The following is a 19,733-nucleotide window of genomic DNA, read 5'->3' on the forward strand; positions in this document are numbered from 1 at the left end:
TATAAAATTATTCACATTAACCACAAAAAAAGGAAACAGTAAAGTATATAAGATTCATCAGTACAATTAAAACAACTTCAAATTCCATGTATTTACATTTCACAGGTACAGTTGGTTACTAAATCATTCGGGGCTTCTGGAGTGATGAATCTACATCTGAAATTGTTGTTAATATGTATGGAGGAGGTCAGGAGAGAGGTAGAGCCAGCGGTGCTGGGGAGTTTGGCAAAAACAATGAATGCAGTACCATCAGATTTAGAGCCACCATGCAACACCAAATGGAAAGTGTTATATTGGTGGTTCATTGTTCAGGATGAAAACGATCACAAATACACTGCCAATCCAGTAAAAAGATACCTGATAGAAAATCACTCACTGGAACATTATCAGTCATTGACTGGCCTCCTAAGAGCCCAGGCCGCACCCTTATTGGAGGATCAAGTTGGCATCAACTGGACAGAGAATTAAAAGAAAAGCTGGAAAACTTTGGAATGTCCTTCAAAAAGCCAGGAAAATTCAGTTCAATTCAGTTTTATTTATATAGCAAAAATTCACAACAACAGTTCCCTGAAAGCACTTCATAAAACTACTTTAGGTGGCTGTGCCAAATATGAAGCTCAACAGAAAGGTCCAAACTATCCTTTCGCCTGTTCTGGTCTATTTCCATGTATGTTTTTACACGTTTCAATAAAGCACTGCACCTTTTCCCATTTTCCTAACCAAATACACAGACATGAGGGGTGGTAGGGGGCTGGTATGTAATGTAAAATAAGTCAAACAAACCTTGTCTTTAAAAATTTAAATGTATAATATTTTTGTAAATGGGCTGTCATCAGTGAGGTATAGTAGCCTTTGTTTCTCTACAGTTGTAACAAGAATCCAAAGTTTTGGACCTAAGCTGCTTTTTTTTCCTGTGCTGTGTCTCAGTTTCCAGGTTAAAAACATCCAGTGGAGCCTATCCTATCCTAACATATCTACAGCTACAGAAACACACTGGGGGCAGGGATTTTATCAGGTAAAGAATGATAAAAGCCATGCCCATACCCAGAATTGCTATTACAATCAAATACTTGCTAAATTATATTTGATTGTTGTATCAATCAAATAATAATAAAGAAAAATTCTTGAAAAGGTCTAATGTACAGGTATTTGGGTGCTGTAGTTTTATTCGGCACATTTAAACAACGCCTTTGTTTAATCACACTGTTTGTATATGAAAAAAGAACCAGAAAGGATGTGACAACGTCAGATATTCTGAAGAACAAAACAAAAGTCCCGTTTTTAAAACACTTCACAGAATCACTTCCAGACAAACTGTGTGTTTGACACAGACAGTCAAACAAGAAAACAGCACTCATTGTTATATTTACCACTTGTAATTTATAGATTAGTGACCTTTCGCCAGAAATCTACATGCTCTCTTTTGTGTTAATAAAATCTGTCAGCCGCTCTGTGACAGCAGATGATGGTTTAGGTACAGAGGCTTGGAAATAAAAACATACAAGGAGAAACCACGTCAAACACAGAAAGCTGTCTAACTTCCAAGTCTGTTACCCTGGGAGTCATTCTACAGTCATCAAAATAACCAGCTGCAGCTCACATAGATGAATCCGAAATCTCACGTGCATGTCTTTAAAAAAAAAAGTCTAAAGTCTCTTTACCATATGTTACGGCTAAGTACAACCGAGCAGCATACTCCTCTTCCTCCTCCTCCTCTTCCTCTGAGTTAGGCTCAGGTATGTTGGCTAACAGCGGGTTGTCGTGTGGATTAGCTGACTGTGGATGTGATTGGTCAATGACAGATGGGCAGGAGGGGGAGGGCATGGGAGAACCTATGAAAGACCACATGAAAGAAAAAAGGATGATGAATGTGGAGAATGAACAAAAGTAACATTGAAATCTTTGAAAAAAGAAGAAGAAAAAGAAACGGCTGAACAATGAAGTATGGCGATGCTCACTGATGGTGTGACTTAACCTCCTAAGACCCGAACTCTTCCACAACATGCATTTTTAATTTCTCTTTGATATTTGGTCACATTGGGGCCCGATGAATGTAAAAACAAAGAATTTCCAGATTTTTTTTTTTTACCTTATTTTTGTTTTTAAGAAAAATGAGAGCCACAAATGAGGATATTCATTTAAAATTTTGATAGAACAGTAGCAGTATAATGTCCTCGTAAGTGGATATAAGGCCCATGTAGAGCAAAATTGAGTATTTTGGTCAAAATAACCAAAAATGTGATGTCCACATATGTGGACGGCAGGTCCTAGGAGGTTAATATTGCTCTGTTATACTAACACATAAAACACACTGACAGGTGTGTTTCTTTTTACTATACAGTAAAAAAACAAATACAAGTGATCTTAGAAAAATCTATTCATCAGTTCTGTTGTAAGAATATGTGAGCAGCAACAATCAATTAGACCTCATCTGCGGCATCACTTCCACTGACGTGATTAAAAAAGGATGGTCAGGCTCAGCACCACGTAAAAAAGGCTCTCATGTTGCGCCTGCACGAGACCAGTCTCAAAAGCAGTTGTGTATCGGTTTGGTAATCTTGGCATTTAGTGACTTCTGCTTGGGTGTGTACACATTAGTGTTTGGAGGTCTGTCTGTGTGTTTCATTCAAACAGAGAACTCGGTCCACATTTGGAATCCATTCAAATGTGTATTTAAAACAACAAAAACTCCTTTCATTAAAAATTCTTCTGGCTATTCAGACACAAATGTGTTGTGTTTATTTCTACATCTCACTCTCACATTAAAGTGAAATTCAAAATCAGTGTTTGCTCATTTGCAGAAACAAAGCTGCAATCTTGTTTGGCTGAGCATTTTAGACAGACTGACTGCAATTCACCTTTCTTATAAGTACAGCTGCACAAAACTAGCAGCACTGACTAACAATGAGCTGTGAGCTCAACTCATGATTGTTGATTTTCAAATTGTTATGCCCTTACTTTATACTTTAAGGCGCCCTCTTCCCACCGGCCTTCCTCCCTGTCCAGGATGTGCACATCTTCACCTTTCAAAGAGTGGCACCGGCCTGCAGGTGCAGACAGACTACAGTCCTGGCCTGGTGAGGAAGCTCTTCTGTGTCATGAGAACTGTACAACTGTGTCTCACCCCGAGACTAAATCTGCTTGTGGAGGAACTTTGAATAATATGTAAGCCACAATATTTATTTTAACATATTCGTACAGTGGGAGGAAAACATATTTGATTGCCTGTATGTGAAGGTTCTCAGTCATCCAGGTCATCATAGTCTCATCTGAGAAGCTTCAGAACTGAAGAAGCTTCTCGGATGAGAGAGGTTAAACGTCTTCCAGCAACTTAAAGAAATCCAGTTGCTTTTCTTTCCAAGCTCCTTAGACGATTGCCTGCTTGATTTTTAAGTCATAAATTGATTTGTCTGTCATTGAGTCAAATAAGTATTCAGTTACAACCCATGTAATATTCTCACTCTCACAGATCGATTACAAATACTTGACCTAAACTCATCAGTTACTTCCATTCCAACCCCTGCAGCAGCATGGGCAGGACCAAAGAGCCGACCCGGGACATCAGGGACACGACTGTAGATCTGCACAAGGCTGGACGGGCCTATCATAGTAGCCATAGAAGAAAAAACAGGAAGACAAACTGGAATCCAATATTAAAGAAAAAATGAAGCAACTAAGAGCAGACAACAAACCCAAAGAAGCTAACATCGAGAGAATTACAAAACACTAAATTACAACTGATAAATTGTATCAATAACAACAAACTAAATATCGGCTACATAACAATTTCCACCACAATAATCAACCAACAAATTCAGTGCAAATCAACTCCAAGGTAATAGGAAATGAATGATACCTTCTATATTTACTGAAAATAAGCCTAATTCAGAAGATATTCACTCATCATTCACCATCTAAAGAAGACACAGAGTTGTGTTGAACCACCAATGAGCTACATCGTGCCTTAATCTGAATGCCAAACAAGGCGCCGGGCCCTGATGGATTTCCATTTCTTACTCTATGATTCATCAGAACAGTCACAGTAATAAAACATAACAGCCTGCTTCCTTCCCATATTAACACAGCTGCAATAACATTTTGACTAAAACCAGATAAAGACCCTACTCTAGCTCCGAGCTACCGACCTCTGCCATTAATCAATACTCACATTAAAGTTATCGCTAGGTCACTTGCATCTAAGTTAGAAACAGTCCCTGAATAATTCATAACGACCAAACAGGATTCATCAAAGGCAGACATTCTACTAATACATTTAGAAGGTTATTCAACCTCATTAGCCTGGCACCGTGTCGCAAGGCTAAAGCAATAGATGCAGAGTTTACTGGTCTTCCATTTCATGGTTCTTCATGAATTTGGTTTTGGAAAGTCTTCTATTCATTGGATAAGAACTGTATGTAATTCATCAAAGACCACAGTTTCCACTAACAGCATCATATCACAACGTTTAACCCTGGAGAGAGTGGCCAGTGACAGGTTAAAATGTAGCAAAAAGGCACTTGCACAGGCTCGTCCTAAGTTTTCCAGTGAACCTCTAAATGATTGAGAGAACACTCAGGACAGATGAAATCAAAACTAAGCTTTTCAGCATCAACTCAATCTGCTGTGTTTGGAAGCAGAGCTGAGTATGACCCAAAGAACACTGTTTCTACAGCCAAGCATGGAGCTGGAAACATTATACTTACTTCAGCTAAAGCTAGAGGATGACTTCACCACACTGAGGGTCCAATGGACCACGACACGTACCGTTGGAAGAAAACGGACACTAAGACAGCCAGAACACGGAACATGGGACGTGGATGAGTTGTCAGGCATGACAATGACCAATTAAATAAATTTTCAAAATAAAAGTGCAGTGCTCGCCATTTTGAAGACGTTGTTGTTGTTATGGACCTAACTGTAGTTTTTGACTGTTTTTCGTCTATCAATCAAAATAAATGTAAATTCATTTTGTTGTTAAATTCAATTTCAATTTATTTATTTTATAATTTTGATTTATTTGTCATAGCATTTTATATAAAAGGTTAAATTGTAAAGGCAGTGAACAGCCCATCTGCAGGCTGCAACTGAGTGTGTGAAAACTAGCTGCAAATTAATTCAAGTCAGTTTTATTTACAGGTCATACCAATTTGATTATCATCTAAAGACAATTTCTATTGTTAGGTAAAGGCTACAGTATTGGAGCGAGACACCAACGACCTGATAATCCCCTATTATTAGCCCGAGGCAAAAGGCTCCGATTAGGGGAATGAGGAGAAAGGGGAAAGGGTAAAACGGAGCATGGGTGCAGCCCAAAGTAACTACACCTGATTATAAACTGTTTAAAGTCTATGTCCTTATGTCCTAGGGTTCAAAAAAGCACTGAAAAAAAGGGAATGCACATAAAACAGCATGAACTGTTTAAGTCTATTAAATAGTTAATGCCATCATGCTGCAAGCATCACGTGCATTATAGTAACTCCAGCTAATCAATGACAACTGTCTAACCAAAGTTCAATATGTGGGCTCCAAATGCATTTATTACTTTATAAGCTATACTGCATAAAAGTTGTTGTGATTATAAGAACATACAGTGCTGTGTTTCATGTATGAGCTAGCAGTGTTTTACACAGTGATGAGAAATGAGGTGTTTCTGAAAGGCTGATTGGACGGCTGCAGTACTCCACAGAACATGTGGCCTGGAGCTAGTTCTCTATACCATTATAGTTTAAATATAGACCCAACACTAACCTGAGCAGAAAATCTATCTGAAGGCACTTCCCACAGTACACGATCACTCACAGTGTGAAATACAGGAAGAGGAATCATTACAGCTGGGTTAAGCAAGGACATCACACACATGCTAATTAGATAGCATATATACATATGCAGACTCACTATTCAATTAAGACTTTTGTGCAACTTTCCCACATCCACTGACTGCAATAAATGAGGTTCAGACAAAAAGAGACAAATTTAAATTCTTCTTTTCTTACAGCAACTTTGGTCCTCTGCAGTCAGTAAAACGAGTGCAGGTGGATCTGCCTCCCTCTGCCTCCGTCTCTGTTTTGCAAGTTTGTGAGATCGTGTCAGCCTTTTGTTATAGATGACTATAAGCTGGTGCAAATCCACTCTGTGTTGGGCAAGGTTTCACTAACAACATCCTGACAGAAAGACCTCAGCTACAACGTAACAAAAGCAACAAAATCATGTCAGTGTAGAAAAAACTGACTGTGAAAAAACAAACAAACAACAACAGAAAAGCAGCAGAAACTGACAAACACTAAGCTGAACAAACATTATGTTTGGGGGCAGCCAGTGGTGTCAACAAACTGACACGTGCAACAGTGACCGAACATAAGCTGCTGTGTGTTCGGTGACATATAGGAGCAGCACTGATTTGTGTAATAGCTGTAGCATTTTCATGTTAGAAAGGAAAGGAAATTTAGACTAGTCATAATGTTTCCATCAAATACTCCAGTGTATAATCAGCCGACATAGGCAAATTCTCACGATACGAATGCACGCACACGTAAGATGTAGTCTGTCCCCTGACAGTAGTGGTTTTGCTCATGTGGCCTTTGGAGGAATGATGTGTGTGTGGGGTATAAATTAGGCCTATCCATAGGGTACAACGAAACAAAGAGCAATATGTTGCCGTCTCTTTCCACAGACACACTTTGTGTGCCTCCAAAGAGAGAGAGAAGCAGCTGCACAGCCACTTACCAGTCTCTCTGAGGGAAACTGGGAAAATGCAAACTGGTGAGATTTACGTCACAATTAGCTGCCAGACAATACTACACTCTTGCTGTTTCTGGGGTAGTTTAGTTAATAACTAAATTAAATGATTGATTTTTTATTTATTTCTTCGTCACCATGGCGATGAGGCTAAAGTCTCAAAACTCTCCTGAAAACCAAACAAAAAAGGGGGAAAAGAGGAAAAAAGAAAGCAACTTCACAAAGGAAGGCTCCATCCACAGGCTAAAACAACGGCTACACACCTTTGGAGTGGGAGTCGCAAGTTCGATTCCCGCCTGGTATCCAGTAAGGGTCCTGGCTAGACCCCCAATGCTAAAACCAAGCCCTGGAATGGCAAGGCTGTCCGCAGTTCAAGCATTTTACTACATGTTGTACTTTAAAAGACCTCAAAATCCAAAACATGCCAAGTTATATTAATGTGCACCCCTCATGGATGCAGTCACTAGTGATCCAGCACAGTAACACAGGAGGTCAGGTACTCTCTGACATCACATCCTAGTACATAGGTAGGCATGCTCAATCATCCAGGTAAGTAAATCCCAAAAGTGTGATTCTGTTCATCTGGATATAGCGCTTCGTCATCATCCAAGTGATTTCTCAGCTGACTGCAGGTTTCCCAAAGATCATTAATATGCTTGGCCATGACAATTTGCATATTAATGATCAATAAACTGACCTCACAGCCCATTGTTCATCCAGTTGGCTAGTGTCAGTCATTGTTCAAATGTACTGTTTATAAGGTTAGGGAAACCTGCAGTCAGCTAAGAGTGAAGAAGTCACCTGGATGATGACGAAATGCTATGTAGTAAGAGCAAAAATTAAGCACATGCATGTTGAAAGAGTAACTTGCCCTACATTAAGGCTGAAAACAGTCAACCATTGAGTCCAAAAAATATCCCAAAATAAGTTGGCCATAAATGTCCTTGGCCAAAACATAATTTGAGTGCTCAACCAAAAAGAAGCACTGCAGCCAGGGAGTGGATCCAAGCCCATGTGGTGCTGAAGAATTTGTACTTCTGCACTGCTCAGGCATCCAGAATGAGATGAGAAGTTTTGTGTTTTCCTCTGTCCAACAAATGAAACCAATATTAATGGGTTCAAATAGCACAATGCTTTAAAGGTGCAATACACTGAAAATGAACTGCAGATAACTTGAAACGTGAACCAATGCAGGCGCCACTTTCACTCAGTGGGTAAGCACAAGGCAGTGACCTGTGGCCCTGTGCTGCATCTCTCTCTCCACTTTTCTGTCTCCACTACAGCGATCCAATCGAACAAACGCAAGCGTCTTCTAAGAATATCACTTTGCACCCAAAGATGTGACTGAAATGATTTTTCCTCTGTAATAACTTTGAGTTCTTGTCATATCATATTGAAGGACACAAAGTCAGTGTGCAGTCTACACTGGCCAGTGGCATTAGTGAATATAGAGCACTGAAGGCAAACCAGACAAACCAGGTCACCCACACTGCGTGAACACAGAGGCCAACGCTTCGCTTTTGTCTTGAGTGCCTGCTTTGCTTTTACCTTGACAGTTGACAGGGACCTCCAAGGCAAGTTTCCCCCTCTCTAACTGTGTGTGTGTGTGTGTGTGTGTGTGTGTGTGTGTGTGTCATATTATTCTACTGTATATAGTATTTTATTTTATTCTATTCTGTACAGTTGTGTACTGTATTTATTCTTATTTTATTTTATTCTAATTTTTGCTTCATAACTTTTGCACTGTCCACTTCCTGCTGTGACAAAACAAATTTCCCACATGTGGGACTAATAAAGGTTATCTTATCTTATCTTATTTGCTGACCTTATAGGACTCAGAAAATCCCCTCTTGTCCCAGTGCCTCAAGCTGACATGGTGTTGTGTATCAGGCAAATCAACATGTGTGTTGGATGATTTCTATGTGATAGCAGAAAAAAGCAATAACAGCAACATGTAGAGTCTCGAGTGACTGCTGTGTGCTGCTGCGAAGCAATGACGACTCACTCAGTAATGTAACATCTCTGAGTAGTTCTCCACCTATACTGTTCTTCATTTCATTATACTGTATGATATTATAAAAGTCAAGCCTCATGTGCTGGTTTAAAACCATGAAGGTTTATCCCATTCTCACACTTTAGCATGTTATAGCCTGCATGTGTGCTGCGTTCATGTCACAGTTTTTGATCAAGCCTATGATGTAGCTGGTAGGAGCAGTCAACTGCACCCAGTGCCAGGAGATGTTTGCTTCTTGTTGCACACAGAAAAGTGAAGCGTGTGTGCTTTTGTGCATGTGTGTGTAACCTGGTGCAGAAAAGCAGCAGCGCCTGTCATATTGTCAAATGAAAACCGTCCCACAGAGAAATATCAGCTTACACAGACAAAAAATAAACACACACTTATGAAGAGTCACACACTTTCTCTGTTTGTCTTGAGTGGCTGTTCTGCTTTTCACTTAAGGCTGACAGTGACCCGCTGAGAGGAGTTTCTCTTGTGTGTCATTTGCTGCCTTACAAGAAGATGGAGTATCCTCTTTGGTCTTAGTCAGCCTCGTCTGTCATACCAAAAGCAGCAGAGAATTAAATACAAAGGCTACTGTGTAAGTACATGCTGATGTCACTAGCACACAAGCAAACAGCCATTAGGGCCAGTCTTTAAGTGAAACAGCTTGTTTGCTTCCCTGAGCAGTAATCTGCTGAAGAGTCCTTCCTGTGTTTGAGAGAGACAACTGTCCAGTACAGTAAGGATCGAATGACTAGTTGCTTCTGTACAAATGAACAGTGCTTTGAAGTTTATTACTTTGTTATCCAAACACTTCCCAAACTGAAGTCATGCAAAAGTAATTGTGTAATAATAATTATTAAAGGTTACTGTGAGACTGTTCTCATCTAATCCTAACAACTATGACAACTATGCCCAGGACTATGTCAGCTCTAAATCTGCTTCTGTCCCTTAAATATTCAAAAGCAGGATGTTTCAAATTTACAACTAATTCGCTCTTAAAACTGAGACATGAATGTTTGGGTACCACCTGTCATAAATCTCCGTCCTCACCTTTCTAACTGAAGCTTTGAAAGCCCTAAAAATGAATTGTGTGCCCTACACAGTGTGTGTGTGTCTGCTCCAGTTACCATCCTTAAGGAAACAGATTCTGATTCCTACTGTTTGGACTTTTGTCAACATGCCAATACAGCATTTATCATTTTAGGTGTCAACAACATTTAATTAGCAAGGCTAGGAAAAAGAAGCACATTAATAGCCAATCTGACATTTTGACAACCTCGAGCAGGGAACAAGTGCACTCACAAGTATCTGCAAAGACTCATTAGCTGAAGGATAAATAATGAAGTCATAGCCTGATCACCCGATAGGATGCAAAAAATCACTTTAAATATGCGTTATTAACCATCAATCAAAAGCACATATTCCAAAAAATGTTATACACATTCATATCAGTATATGATGTACACACAGAGATGTTGTGAATTAGAATATTAGAAACTCTGCAAATGTAATGAGAGTTTGTGCTGGATTAATGTTTTTGCTCAGCTTCTGTGTAGCTGCTCTGTTCACTGACCAAATTAAATCATCTGTCATCTGTCAATGACAGCATTAATCTCTCAGTGTCCGTGTACAGCTGTCTGTGGCCCGCGCTTGTATCTAAGCATCCTGACTGTGTGTGTGTTTGCTCACACACATATAACACTTACAGTACTTCCACTTTGTGTGTGCCTGTGTGTGAAACAGCGTAGAACAGATGGTAAAATGCGGATCACCAGTTGCAATAATCGTCTGCATTTCACTAATTCATAATTATCCTGACTGGAGCGAAACGCTTTCGCAATTAGTGTGACACATGCCATTCAGTTTGTGCTCATTATACTGGTGAATATTCACTGTGCTCACATCTGATTCCCAGTTTCTGTTCATCTCCTTTTCAAACACACACACACACAGACCCATATATATTTTTAATGTGTGTGTGCATTAATACACTATCAATACAATTCAGTTCAGTTGTATTTATATGGTGCCAAATTACTACAACAGTTGCCTCAAGGTGATTTACATTTCAAAGTAAAGACCCTACAATAATACAGAGAAAACAGAGAAAAGCCCAACAATTGACCAAGCACTTTGGCTTTTAACGGGAAGAAACCTCCAGCACAACCAGGCTCAGCAGCCAAATATCAATAATAACTCACGATTAAATGCAAAATGGTGTATAAACACATGGAGAGTGAAGCTGTGAGCTGGTTTCATGGAAGAGGGACCTGGAAGCTGAAGGCTCTGCCTCCCATTCAACTTTTCAATACTCTAAGAGCAAAGTGCTCTATAAGATCATTAGGATGAGGCTTACCATTCACCAGCAGTGACATCTGTCAGCACGACTCTTTGTTAGGAATAATTGTGTAAAATGACAGAAAAACTTCTGGTAGTTCATTGCCCACATTTGTTTTGTCTTTCTGTCATAAAAAAAGAAGTTTCTAGTTTTCTGCCATTTAATCAATTATTGCTTAATTACTATTAATTGCTAATTACCATTACTAGAATGAATGGCCATAAGTGAGCTGTAAAACTTGTGAAAATACAGTTAAAAGTCCAAAATTCAAGCTTGTGCTTGTTTATGGTGAACAGCAGATTGAACAAGTTCAGAATATAAATGTCTTGCAGCGCACTTTCAGCCCTGTGAGACTCATTTAGACACTCAGACACTGACCCATGGCTCTGTGCTGCATCTCTGCCATTCAAAGACACTTTGTATATAGTTTATTTTATGTCAAAGGCAACACTGAACTGTAAATGTAGTCTTATACAAGGAAGCATTTTTTATTCAGTTAAGTCTTACTTTTATGCACGTACTACTGCTTAGGAGAACACACTCATCCTGGACAAGTTTGAAACCTTTTGTCCTCCACAGTGGAAAAAGGCTGAAAATAAAAACGGATACTTTAGCCAGCTCCTAATTCTATAAATTCTGCACTCGGCTTTGCAGTCTCCAGTACCACTGAAATGCAGCCAGATGCTGCTCATTTTATGTTTTCACTCATTTCTTCACTTTTTCCTGACACGCCTGCATTTAAATCCAGCTCCCCGTCTCTCTGTGAACCGGCCTGTACTACTACACTACATCTCTTCCTTTTTTCACATAATGGTCTATAATGACCTAACTCTGTTTTTGCATGTGATTGGCTGCATGGTGTGCCCATCAAAATAAAGTCCCATTGATTCTCAGCAGGGCGTCACATTGTGACAGGCCATTAATAACTGACACTGGTGCCGGATATAGTTATATTGCCGGCCACATTTGGTCCGCGGGCCATAAATTGTCACAACTTGTCACCTCTGCTCTAAAAGGATTCCCCACAGAGGTCTAAATCATGCCTTACAGTTCAAGGGTAAGAGATTTGTTGAACAATTCTCCAAAAGTTGAATCTGTTCATCTGGACGTAGATTCAACTTTTGGAGATTTACTTTCCTGGATGATTGAGAATGCATCAAGACGTTGTTGAACAATTGCTAAACACCAGCTTGTTATTGCACATTTAGACGGAGGATATGGATCTATTGTTGACCATAGATGCAGTGTACAATGTCTCTCCTTTGTTTTCATTGGTTTCTTTCCGATTCACTTTGTGTCAAGATCGAATGAACCTAGTGAATATGAAGCAATGCACCCTGCAGACATGTAGGCAGCGTTTGCCCCACCATGCCTAATGGTGCATAAAAAAGTCAAAAGATAAAAAAAGTACATTTTTTCTGGTGGTGTTGAGTGATGACCCTGTCACTCTATTTTAAATCATTCCTCTTTAATTCCATCGTCTCCTTCATCTCTGGATGTGTTGGACAAAAACAACATGCTTAACTCAGTCAAATGGGTCAGCAATTAAAAATGGCAATGCTGACCTTGCTGTCATTTCACATAGAAATCTACTGCTGCACAGTGTTTGTGTGGTTTTGTGTACATGAAGCGTTGTGCACTATCCACTGCTCCATCATTTCCCTCCTATGTAAGAATGAATATCCACACAGCCAGTTTCCAGGTCAGCTTGTAAGAGACTTGATTTGTTAAAACTATACATCTAAATGATTTACCAGCAAACTGGAGGATGATAAGAAGTTATAAGCTTTGTGGAATATGAATAAGAAGACAGGAGTAGAGTGGACAAATCATTTCTGCACAAAAGCATAAGACAGGTCAGGAACAGCTGTGTGGTGTTTGCATGTTCTTCACATCTGTGGAGGAAACCAGAGTACCTGTGTTAGGTTAACTGGTTCTAAATTGGCCCTGGTATGAGTGACAGTGTGTCTCTCTGTGATGGCCCTCTGACAGCTGAGATAGGCTCCTGCCCCTCTGTAAGCTTGAACTGGATAAAAGAAAGAAGATGGATAGATGGTTAGACGATCAGGAGCAGCTGTGCTCCTTTCTCTTCCTATGTGTTGGAGATATGTCACATCAAACTCAGACACAAATCTTTGTCTTTGTGGTACGCTGTCTTCTTTCTCTGTTGAGGATATGTAGTTCTCTATACAGATGTCTGTTTTATGGATAGACAACACTGACAAAATCTTTGGTAATGCTCACTTCTCACTTATCCCTAGCCCCATGTCTTCCTCTGTCATTACTTGCACTGTAATGTAACCCGTTAAGAAGGAAAATACTCTTTCACAGCATGTGACAAATTAAAGGAAAATACGAGGTTTCCTGGGTCCATGCTGCACAGAGCTAATGAAGGAGAGAGAAGAAAAGCTAAACCGAGCTGGACGCAGAGGGTGAGCGGAGGGCATCAAGGAACATCGCTCTATTCACTCGGCCTAATTGAGGGATTAAAATCTGATCCCGATCTGGTGGTTGAACTGCTCTCTCCGATTCTCCCGTTCTCATGCTTTTTCTCACAGCCGCCATCTCTCTTGTCTCTGCTTGACTGTCCTTCCATCATTTCTCCTCCGTTTCCTGGGAACTGTGCTCAGTGAGCCTAGCAGCTACACGGATGTGCTTGTTCAGACTGATGGGGAGAAACAGTGATGACTGACACGGAGAGAAAACATGTCTTTCTTTTTCATCTTGATCTCAGCTGTGTAAGCCTCCAGCTCCGCCGATTCTATCTGACTCCCCACACCTGACATTTCAAATAAAGATGGCCTTCTAAATTTCAATCAGTGATAAAGTTAACGATAAATACATTCATTATAATAACTGTCCCTTCTAAACTGGACAGAACTGCAGCAGCTAGACAAACAGGTAAAAACATGGCAACTGGTTCAAATGATCTTGGCACTGCTTCAGGATTCTTCTACTTACAAGCAATTTGGCTTCCAGAGCTGGCAGAGATGGACAATTGACATAATCCTTGCTGAAGCACAGCTATAAAGCTGTCAGATATGTTTGCAGGAGGTTCCCATGTCACTGCTGTTGTTTCTAATTTGCTGAGGCACTTGAGCTTTGAGATGAAAATATCAGAAAACTGGCCTGAGATTTTAGAGGTCCAGAAATGAATAAATTAATCAGACGCTTCCACAGCCCGGTCTGCAGCTCTGCACAGCATTCAGGTCATTGTTTGCTCTTCCAGTATGTACAGATGAGTCCTGACAACCCACACTGACATCGTGCAGCCACTCCCAAAGCATGAGCTGACTGGACACTCTCTGCTGATGAACCAAAACATTATCACCCCTCACCACTATGCTGTTGGTTCTTTATGCGATGCTTAAAATGGCATGGACTCTGCAACACCTCTGAAAGAGCTGTGAGCGATCAGATGTGAAACATTGGTAACATCAAAACAAAAACATTTAACACTTGTGCACACGTGAGGAAAACGGTGTAATGCAACTTTATTTATACAGCACTTGCTAAGGAAGCAGTTTACATCTAAATGAAACAGAATAATGCTTAAGAAACAGGAAGAGGAAGACATTGTATTTGATTTGATCCAATTAAAAACGGATATATGACATGTTCACAGGCTGGCCAATGGAGAAGAGAGGACTCCCAATGGGGGAAAGCATAGTCACCTTTAGATTTAAGCCTTGATTTTGGAATAGCCAAGACCTACCTAATAAATTGTCTCATAATCTCATAAGGAGTAAACATTTGTGCACTGCAGCTTGTAGCCAGATCAAAGCTTATTTTAAAAGTGATCAGTAATATTGGAAAATCAGTGCGCCATGATCTGGTAAAGACAAGCAGGATACGAGTGATGTCATGCTGTCTGCTACAATCTTACTGATAGAAAGCAGACAGCAGGTTTGCTGCTCTGTAAATAGATGGAGGAACGCTTGTTTATAACAGAAAGACAAGAGTCGCAGTAATTAGCCAAAAGTAAACAAATGTGTTTTTCTTTCCATTTTCTTTCAGGTTTTTTTATTGTTTGTTTGTTTTCATCTAGCATTTAAATGAAACAGCACTGTTTAAAAAGTGTAGGGGAACACGGATGGGGTTTTTAAATAGCAGCAACAGTTTCTGCAATTCACACAGCGCTATCATCTGAAACAAGCCGGCTCAGACTTCAGGCTGGTGATGTCAAATTCTGCATACTGGATAATATTTGATGTCTTTTGTTCGTTTCTCAGATGACGTCTTTCTGCACATGACTACTTTAGTGGCCTCACGCTGCAGTCAGCAGGACGTGTCACACCTTTCTCTGCTCTACTGCTTCCTTTTATTTCTTTTTGCAGTAAACTGTCCTTCTGATCTTTCATCACAACATCTGTCAGGTACTCTTGCTGACACACACGTATGACCACAAACTCTGATTGCTCATTAAAGAGTAACACAACGTTTCAGATGCACATGTACAGAACAGAACGGTATATTTTTAAAAGCAATGTTGTTTATCTGTGTTACCACTGTCTGGTGAACAGTCTGTGTATGCGAGGGAGGAGAGTACAGAGGAGGTGAATATTGAGAACGAAATACTGTTTACAGCAGACCGGCTGTTTGGTTTTCCTGCTTCCTTTGCTTTTATTTCTTATTTTCTAAATTCTTAGTTTTGTGCTTCACAGAATAAATATGAATTAGGGCCGGGCTGGATGCTGTCCGTTTCTGCTTACAGCTTCCTTTTTACTCCAAACGTGTTTTCTGTCAGAGGATGTCAATCATAAATATAATGTACAAACATACACGGCTCTGCACTAATTCTTTGCTCCGATGCTTCGTGTAATGGTGTGCAACGCGCCACTGTCACCATGGAAATGCGAACGCGAGCGTTTCACCTACGTGTGCGACTAAAATCTGACCTGTAATACAAACGTATTTATGAGACGCGTGTGAACACAAAGTCTGACAACATGAGGCCCACACAGACTTAAACAGAAACACCGACAACACACTGGCAGCCACCACCGTTTGTTTTACACCGAGGGAAGCTTCCAGAAGTGAACTCAATCTGACACCGTGTTTAACCCCTGTGTGGTCCTCGGGTCAAAAATGACCTGTAGGTGTATGGCAAACAAATGTATGGGGATCCCGAGGACACCGCGTAACGAAGCGAACAGCGTTGAGTAGAGCAGGGCGATATGGCCAAAAATATATATCACGATATAGATTTGAAAATTTGCGATAACGATATAACTGAGGATATAATTTCTGCGAGACAAAATACAACCCCGCAACTTTACTAGCGCCCCCCCATCCATTTATTTTCACTTAAACAAGCAGCTGTTTTTTATGTGCATTAAAGCTATATAAACATTTAACAGTGCAAATGCAAATTCCTTGCTGAAAGTTTAACCAAAAGGCATTTCCAGTAGAAATGGGCTGACATATCCTAAGCATAACCATGTATAATATCCACTGAAGTTAAAAAGAGGTGCTTTGCAACATTAAACTGCAGTGTGCCAAATAAAAAAGCCAAATACGTATTTTTCAGACCATAAGGTGCACGGGATTATAAGGCACATTAAGCGAAAGAAAGCAGTCAGATAAATCAAACTTTATTCAACTCATTCTTCTTGCTTCCTCCACTTCTGTGCCATTGATTCATTAATGCTGTATTCTATCACAGCTGCTCTATTCCCATGTTGTTGCAGGATAAAGGATAAAATACAGTTTCAAAGCAAATGAATTCATTTTCAAAATATAAAATTCAATTTCAATTTAGTGATGATCATTTTCAAAACAATAAATTGAATTTCAAATTAGACTAATTCATATTCAGTTTGTAAAAGCATTTATTCAAGTTACAATTCAGATTCAATCCAAGCAATTCAAATTCAAATTAACTTATTCAAATTCAGTTTCTGATGGCACAGATTTCTGCCCATACAAAGCTGTCGCATCCAGGAGATAAAACACGGTCACAAAGTACTGATAGTATTTATATATTTTTGTATTTAAGAAAATGTTTTCTTTAAAAATTTAAATTTAATATGACACAAATGTACAATCAAAGGGTCGTTGGGTTAAACTTTCAAAAATAGAAACCAAAGAGCAGTTCATTTTGAAAGACCTGTGTTTTTTTTCTCCTTTGAGTATTTATTATTGCTCATTAATAAGACAAAAGTATTTCATATTATTAATCAATGGGATAATTGATACTAACAGACATAATCGATGGTTACATATAAACGTATGTATTACACTGAACTGAAAATTGAATTCTGAACAGTCAAAAGAACAGCAACAAATTTATTTGGTCAGTTCTGAATAAGTAATGCAGTCAGAAGGAGGAGTAAGCTTAATAGAAAATAAAATCTCTAAGAATTAGATTGTATCATTTCCTTTTGTAGAGAATGAACCCATTTCATATTGTTGGCAAGGAATCAGCCGCACAAATCCAGCATGTTCATTAGGGCTGCATGATTTTGCAGAAAATGAGAATCACGATTTTTTTGCTTAGAATTGAGATCACGATTCTCTCACGATTTTCTTTTCCAGTATAAATATTTATTGCACTTATTAACTGCACATCAACTTCGTAACAGTTGAGACTGAACATAAAAACAATAAATGAACATAAAAACAATAAATGTCTCACATTTTGTCGTTGCCGCAAAATGTTGTACTGCTTGTAATTCTGTCTCCACCGTTGCTCGACACTGCGTGTATAGAGCAGGTAGTGCAACATTTGAAAAATAGTTGCGGGACGTCACTGTGTAGCGTTTGTCTAGGGTGTTGATCATTTTCCTAAATCCCTCGTTTTGCACAGTGTTGATGGGAGCCATATCTTTAGCCAGGTGATACGTGATAGCCTCCGTAATTTCTTTGTGCCTGCAGGAGTTCGACGATTGATGTTTGGGTGGTTGACCGGGACGGATTTTCTCCTGTCACTTTCTTGGCCTTTACAGCTTCGTCATCTCTCACGTGCTCTCCGTTGTTTTTACCCTGCGGCTCCGCCCTTGTCATTTGTTGAGCAGGAAGAGTGAGCGCTTGTTTTCATGCAGATTATGTCCCGGATCACAATGCGGTATAATCGTCATTTTTTTTTTTATTTTAAATCGTTGTCATTTGGAAATGAGATCGCACATAAGTATGAATTGAGATCGCGATTTTCTAACGATTAATTGTGCAGCCCTAATGTTCATCTGTTCCTCCAGTAAAGCAAGCTGTTGTGATATCTCTGTCTGTCCTCACGTTCTGCTGCACGGCACAGGAGAAAGTGTCTGGACAGTCTTGCTCTGCATGGATGGGACTTCATAAAAAAGCTTTTGTGGTGTATTATCTCCACACTACTGAATTCCCCTGACACTTCTTTTCACAAAACTCTATTGGGGTGTCAGGCTAGGTTAATGTGACGTAGCTGTAACTCTATCACAGCCACACGTTTGGTTCGGCATGCTGCTACTGGCATTGTGCTTTTGTACTATCTGCCAAAACATGAATGGAATGAGTTTCATTCATGTTCCATCTCTTGACTTTATATTGTCACATGTTCTTGAAGAAAAGTCATTTTGAGGCAATTATCACTGTTGTTTTATTGCCCAGGCAGCAAAGCAAGCTGTAGTCAGATGAAACAGCAATTTGTGAATTACCTGGCAACAGCGTGCCTTCTGAGTCCAGCACTGGCTTTCCGGCTAACTCGCCTGGCCTGTGGGTCTGTTTCAGAGCAACGTGAGTGGAGCTGTGATGTTGCTGAATTTCGCAGAGGTGGCAAGCGGCCGGAGTTACTACATAACCGGATTTAGCAGAGAGAAGATGACTGGATGGATCTATGTGGCAGACCGGGTTGTCGGCTGGTGAGAAAACTGCTAGAAAGTTTCCCATGATGGCCGGCGCCGCCATGACGTTCAGAGTGTTTGGGTTTCGTGGATTGCCTGGAGAGAAACCGATGAAGCAGAGGTGTGAGGCTCTTCGTCTGATGTGGTGATGGACAAGAACGCAATTGTAAGCAAATGGAAGGATGAGTAAGATTATGTTACTCTTGTACGATAAGCTGTGTTAAAGACCTTGAAAGGTGTTCGCACGAGAACGAGGGGTTATATAAGATAAGATAATTAGACCAGCACTGGGCATCAATTAAAATTTTAACAATTAGATTAAACGAATAGTGAGTCTGGTACCAGTCAGTGACAACAACACACAGTTTTCACTTATACACACACTGCTTATTGCAACGCTTAGTGATCTGACATAAACACGCAAAATGCATGCACTACACACAGCTTTTGTTTACGCTGCAATATGGTGGCTGCAGTACACAAACCAAATTTGAACTGTATTATGTGCGTACACATATTTGTTTGCTATCCCACATACCCGACACACCTTCGTGCGCTCAGGAGGACAAAGATGCACACACATGCAGACACACTAATGTACCTGAGAGGGATGCTGCTGTGATTTAGGTCAATAATCTGTTTCCGCCCTCTCTGTCTTTTTCTCTTCCCCTGTTGCTCAACCTTTCTCCTTTGTTCTCTTCAATCACTCCCCTCTCTCCCTCTCCAAGTCCTTTTCTCTTTTATACTATGCCTTTGTGCACGTCTTCCCATCTAATATATTTTCCACTATGTGTGTGTATGTGTGTGTGCATGTGTGTGTCCAAGGTGCTCAGAAAAATAA

General features: G+C 40.0%; 1 protein-coding gene across 3 annotated transcripts in view; it reads right to left on the reverse strand.

Moving 5' to 3' along the window:
- tenm3 (teneurin transmembrane protein 3) overlaps positions 1 to 19,733 on the reverse strand; it is a 298,938-nt gene that overhangs the window by 229,673 nt on the left and 49,532 nt on the right. Inside the window, exon 2 of one of the 3 annotated variants that reach the window (XM_039613611.1) lies at positions 1,662 to 1,832. The exons of the other annotated variants lie outside the window; for them this stretch is intronic. Within the exon in view, the coding sequence (XP_039469545.1) occupies positions 1,662 to 1,824 (163 nt within the window). The 5' untranslated portion in view covers positions 1,825 to 1,832. The remainder of the gene's footprint in view (positions 1 to 1,661; positions 1,833 to 19,733) is intronic. 3 annotated transcript variants of the gene reach the window in all.

The sequence above is a fragment of the Oreochromis aureus genome, linkage group 6, assembly GCF_013358895.1.
Source record: "Oreochromis aureus strain Israel breed Guangdong linkage group 6, ZZ_aureus, whole genome shotgun sequence".
Lineage (NCBI taxonomy): Eukaryota > Metazoa > Chordata > Actinopteri > Cichliformes > Cichlidae > Oreochromis > Oreochromis aureus.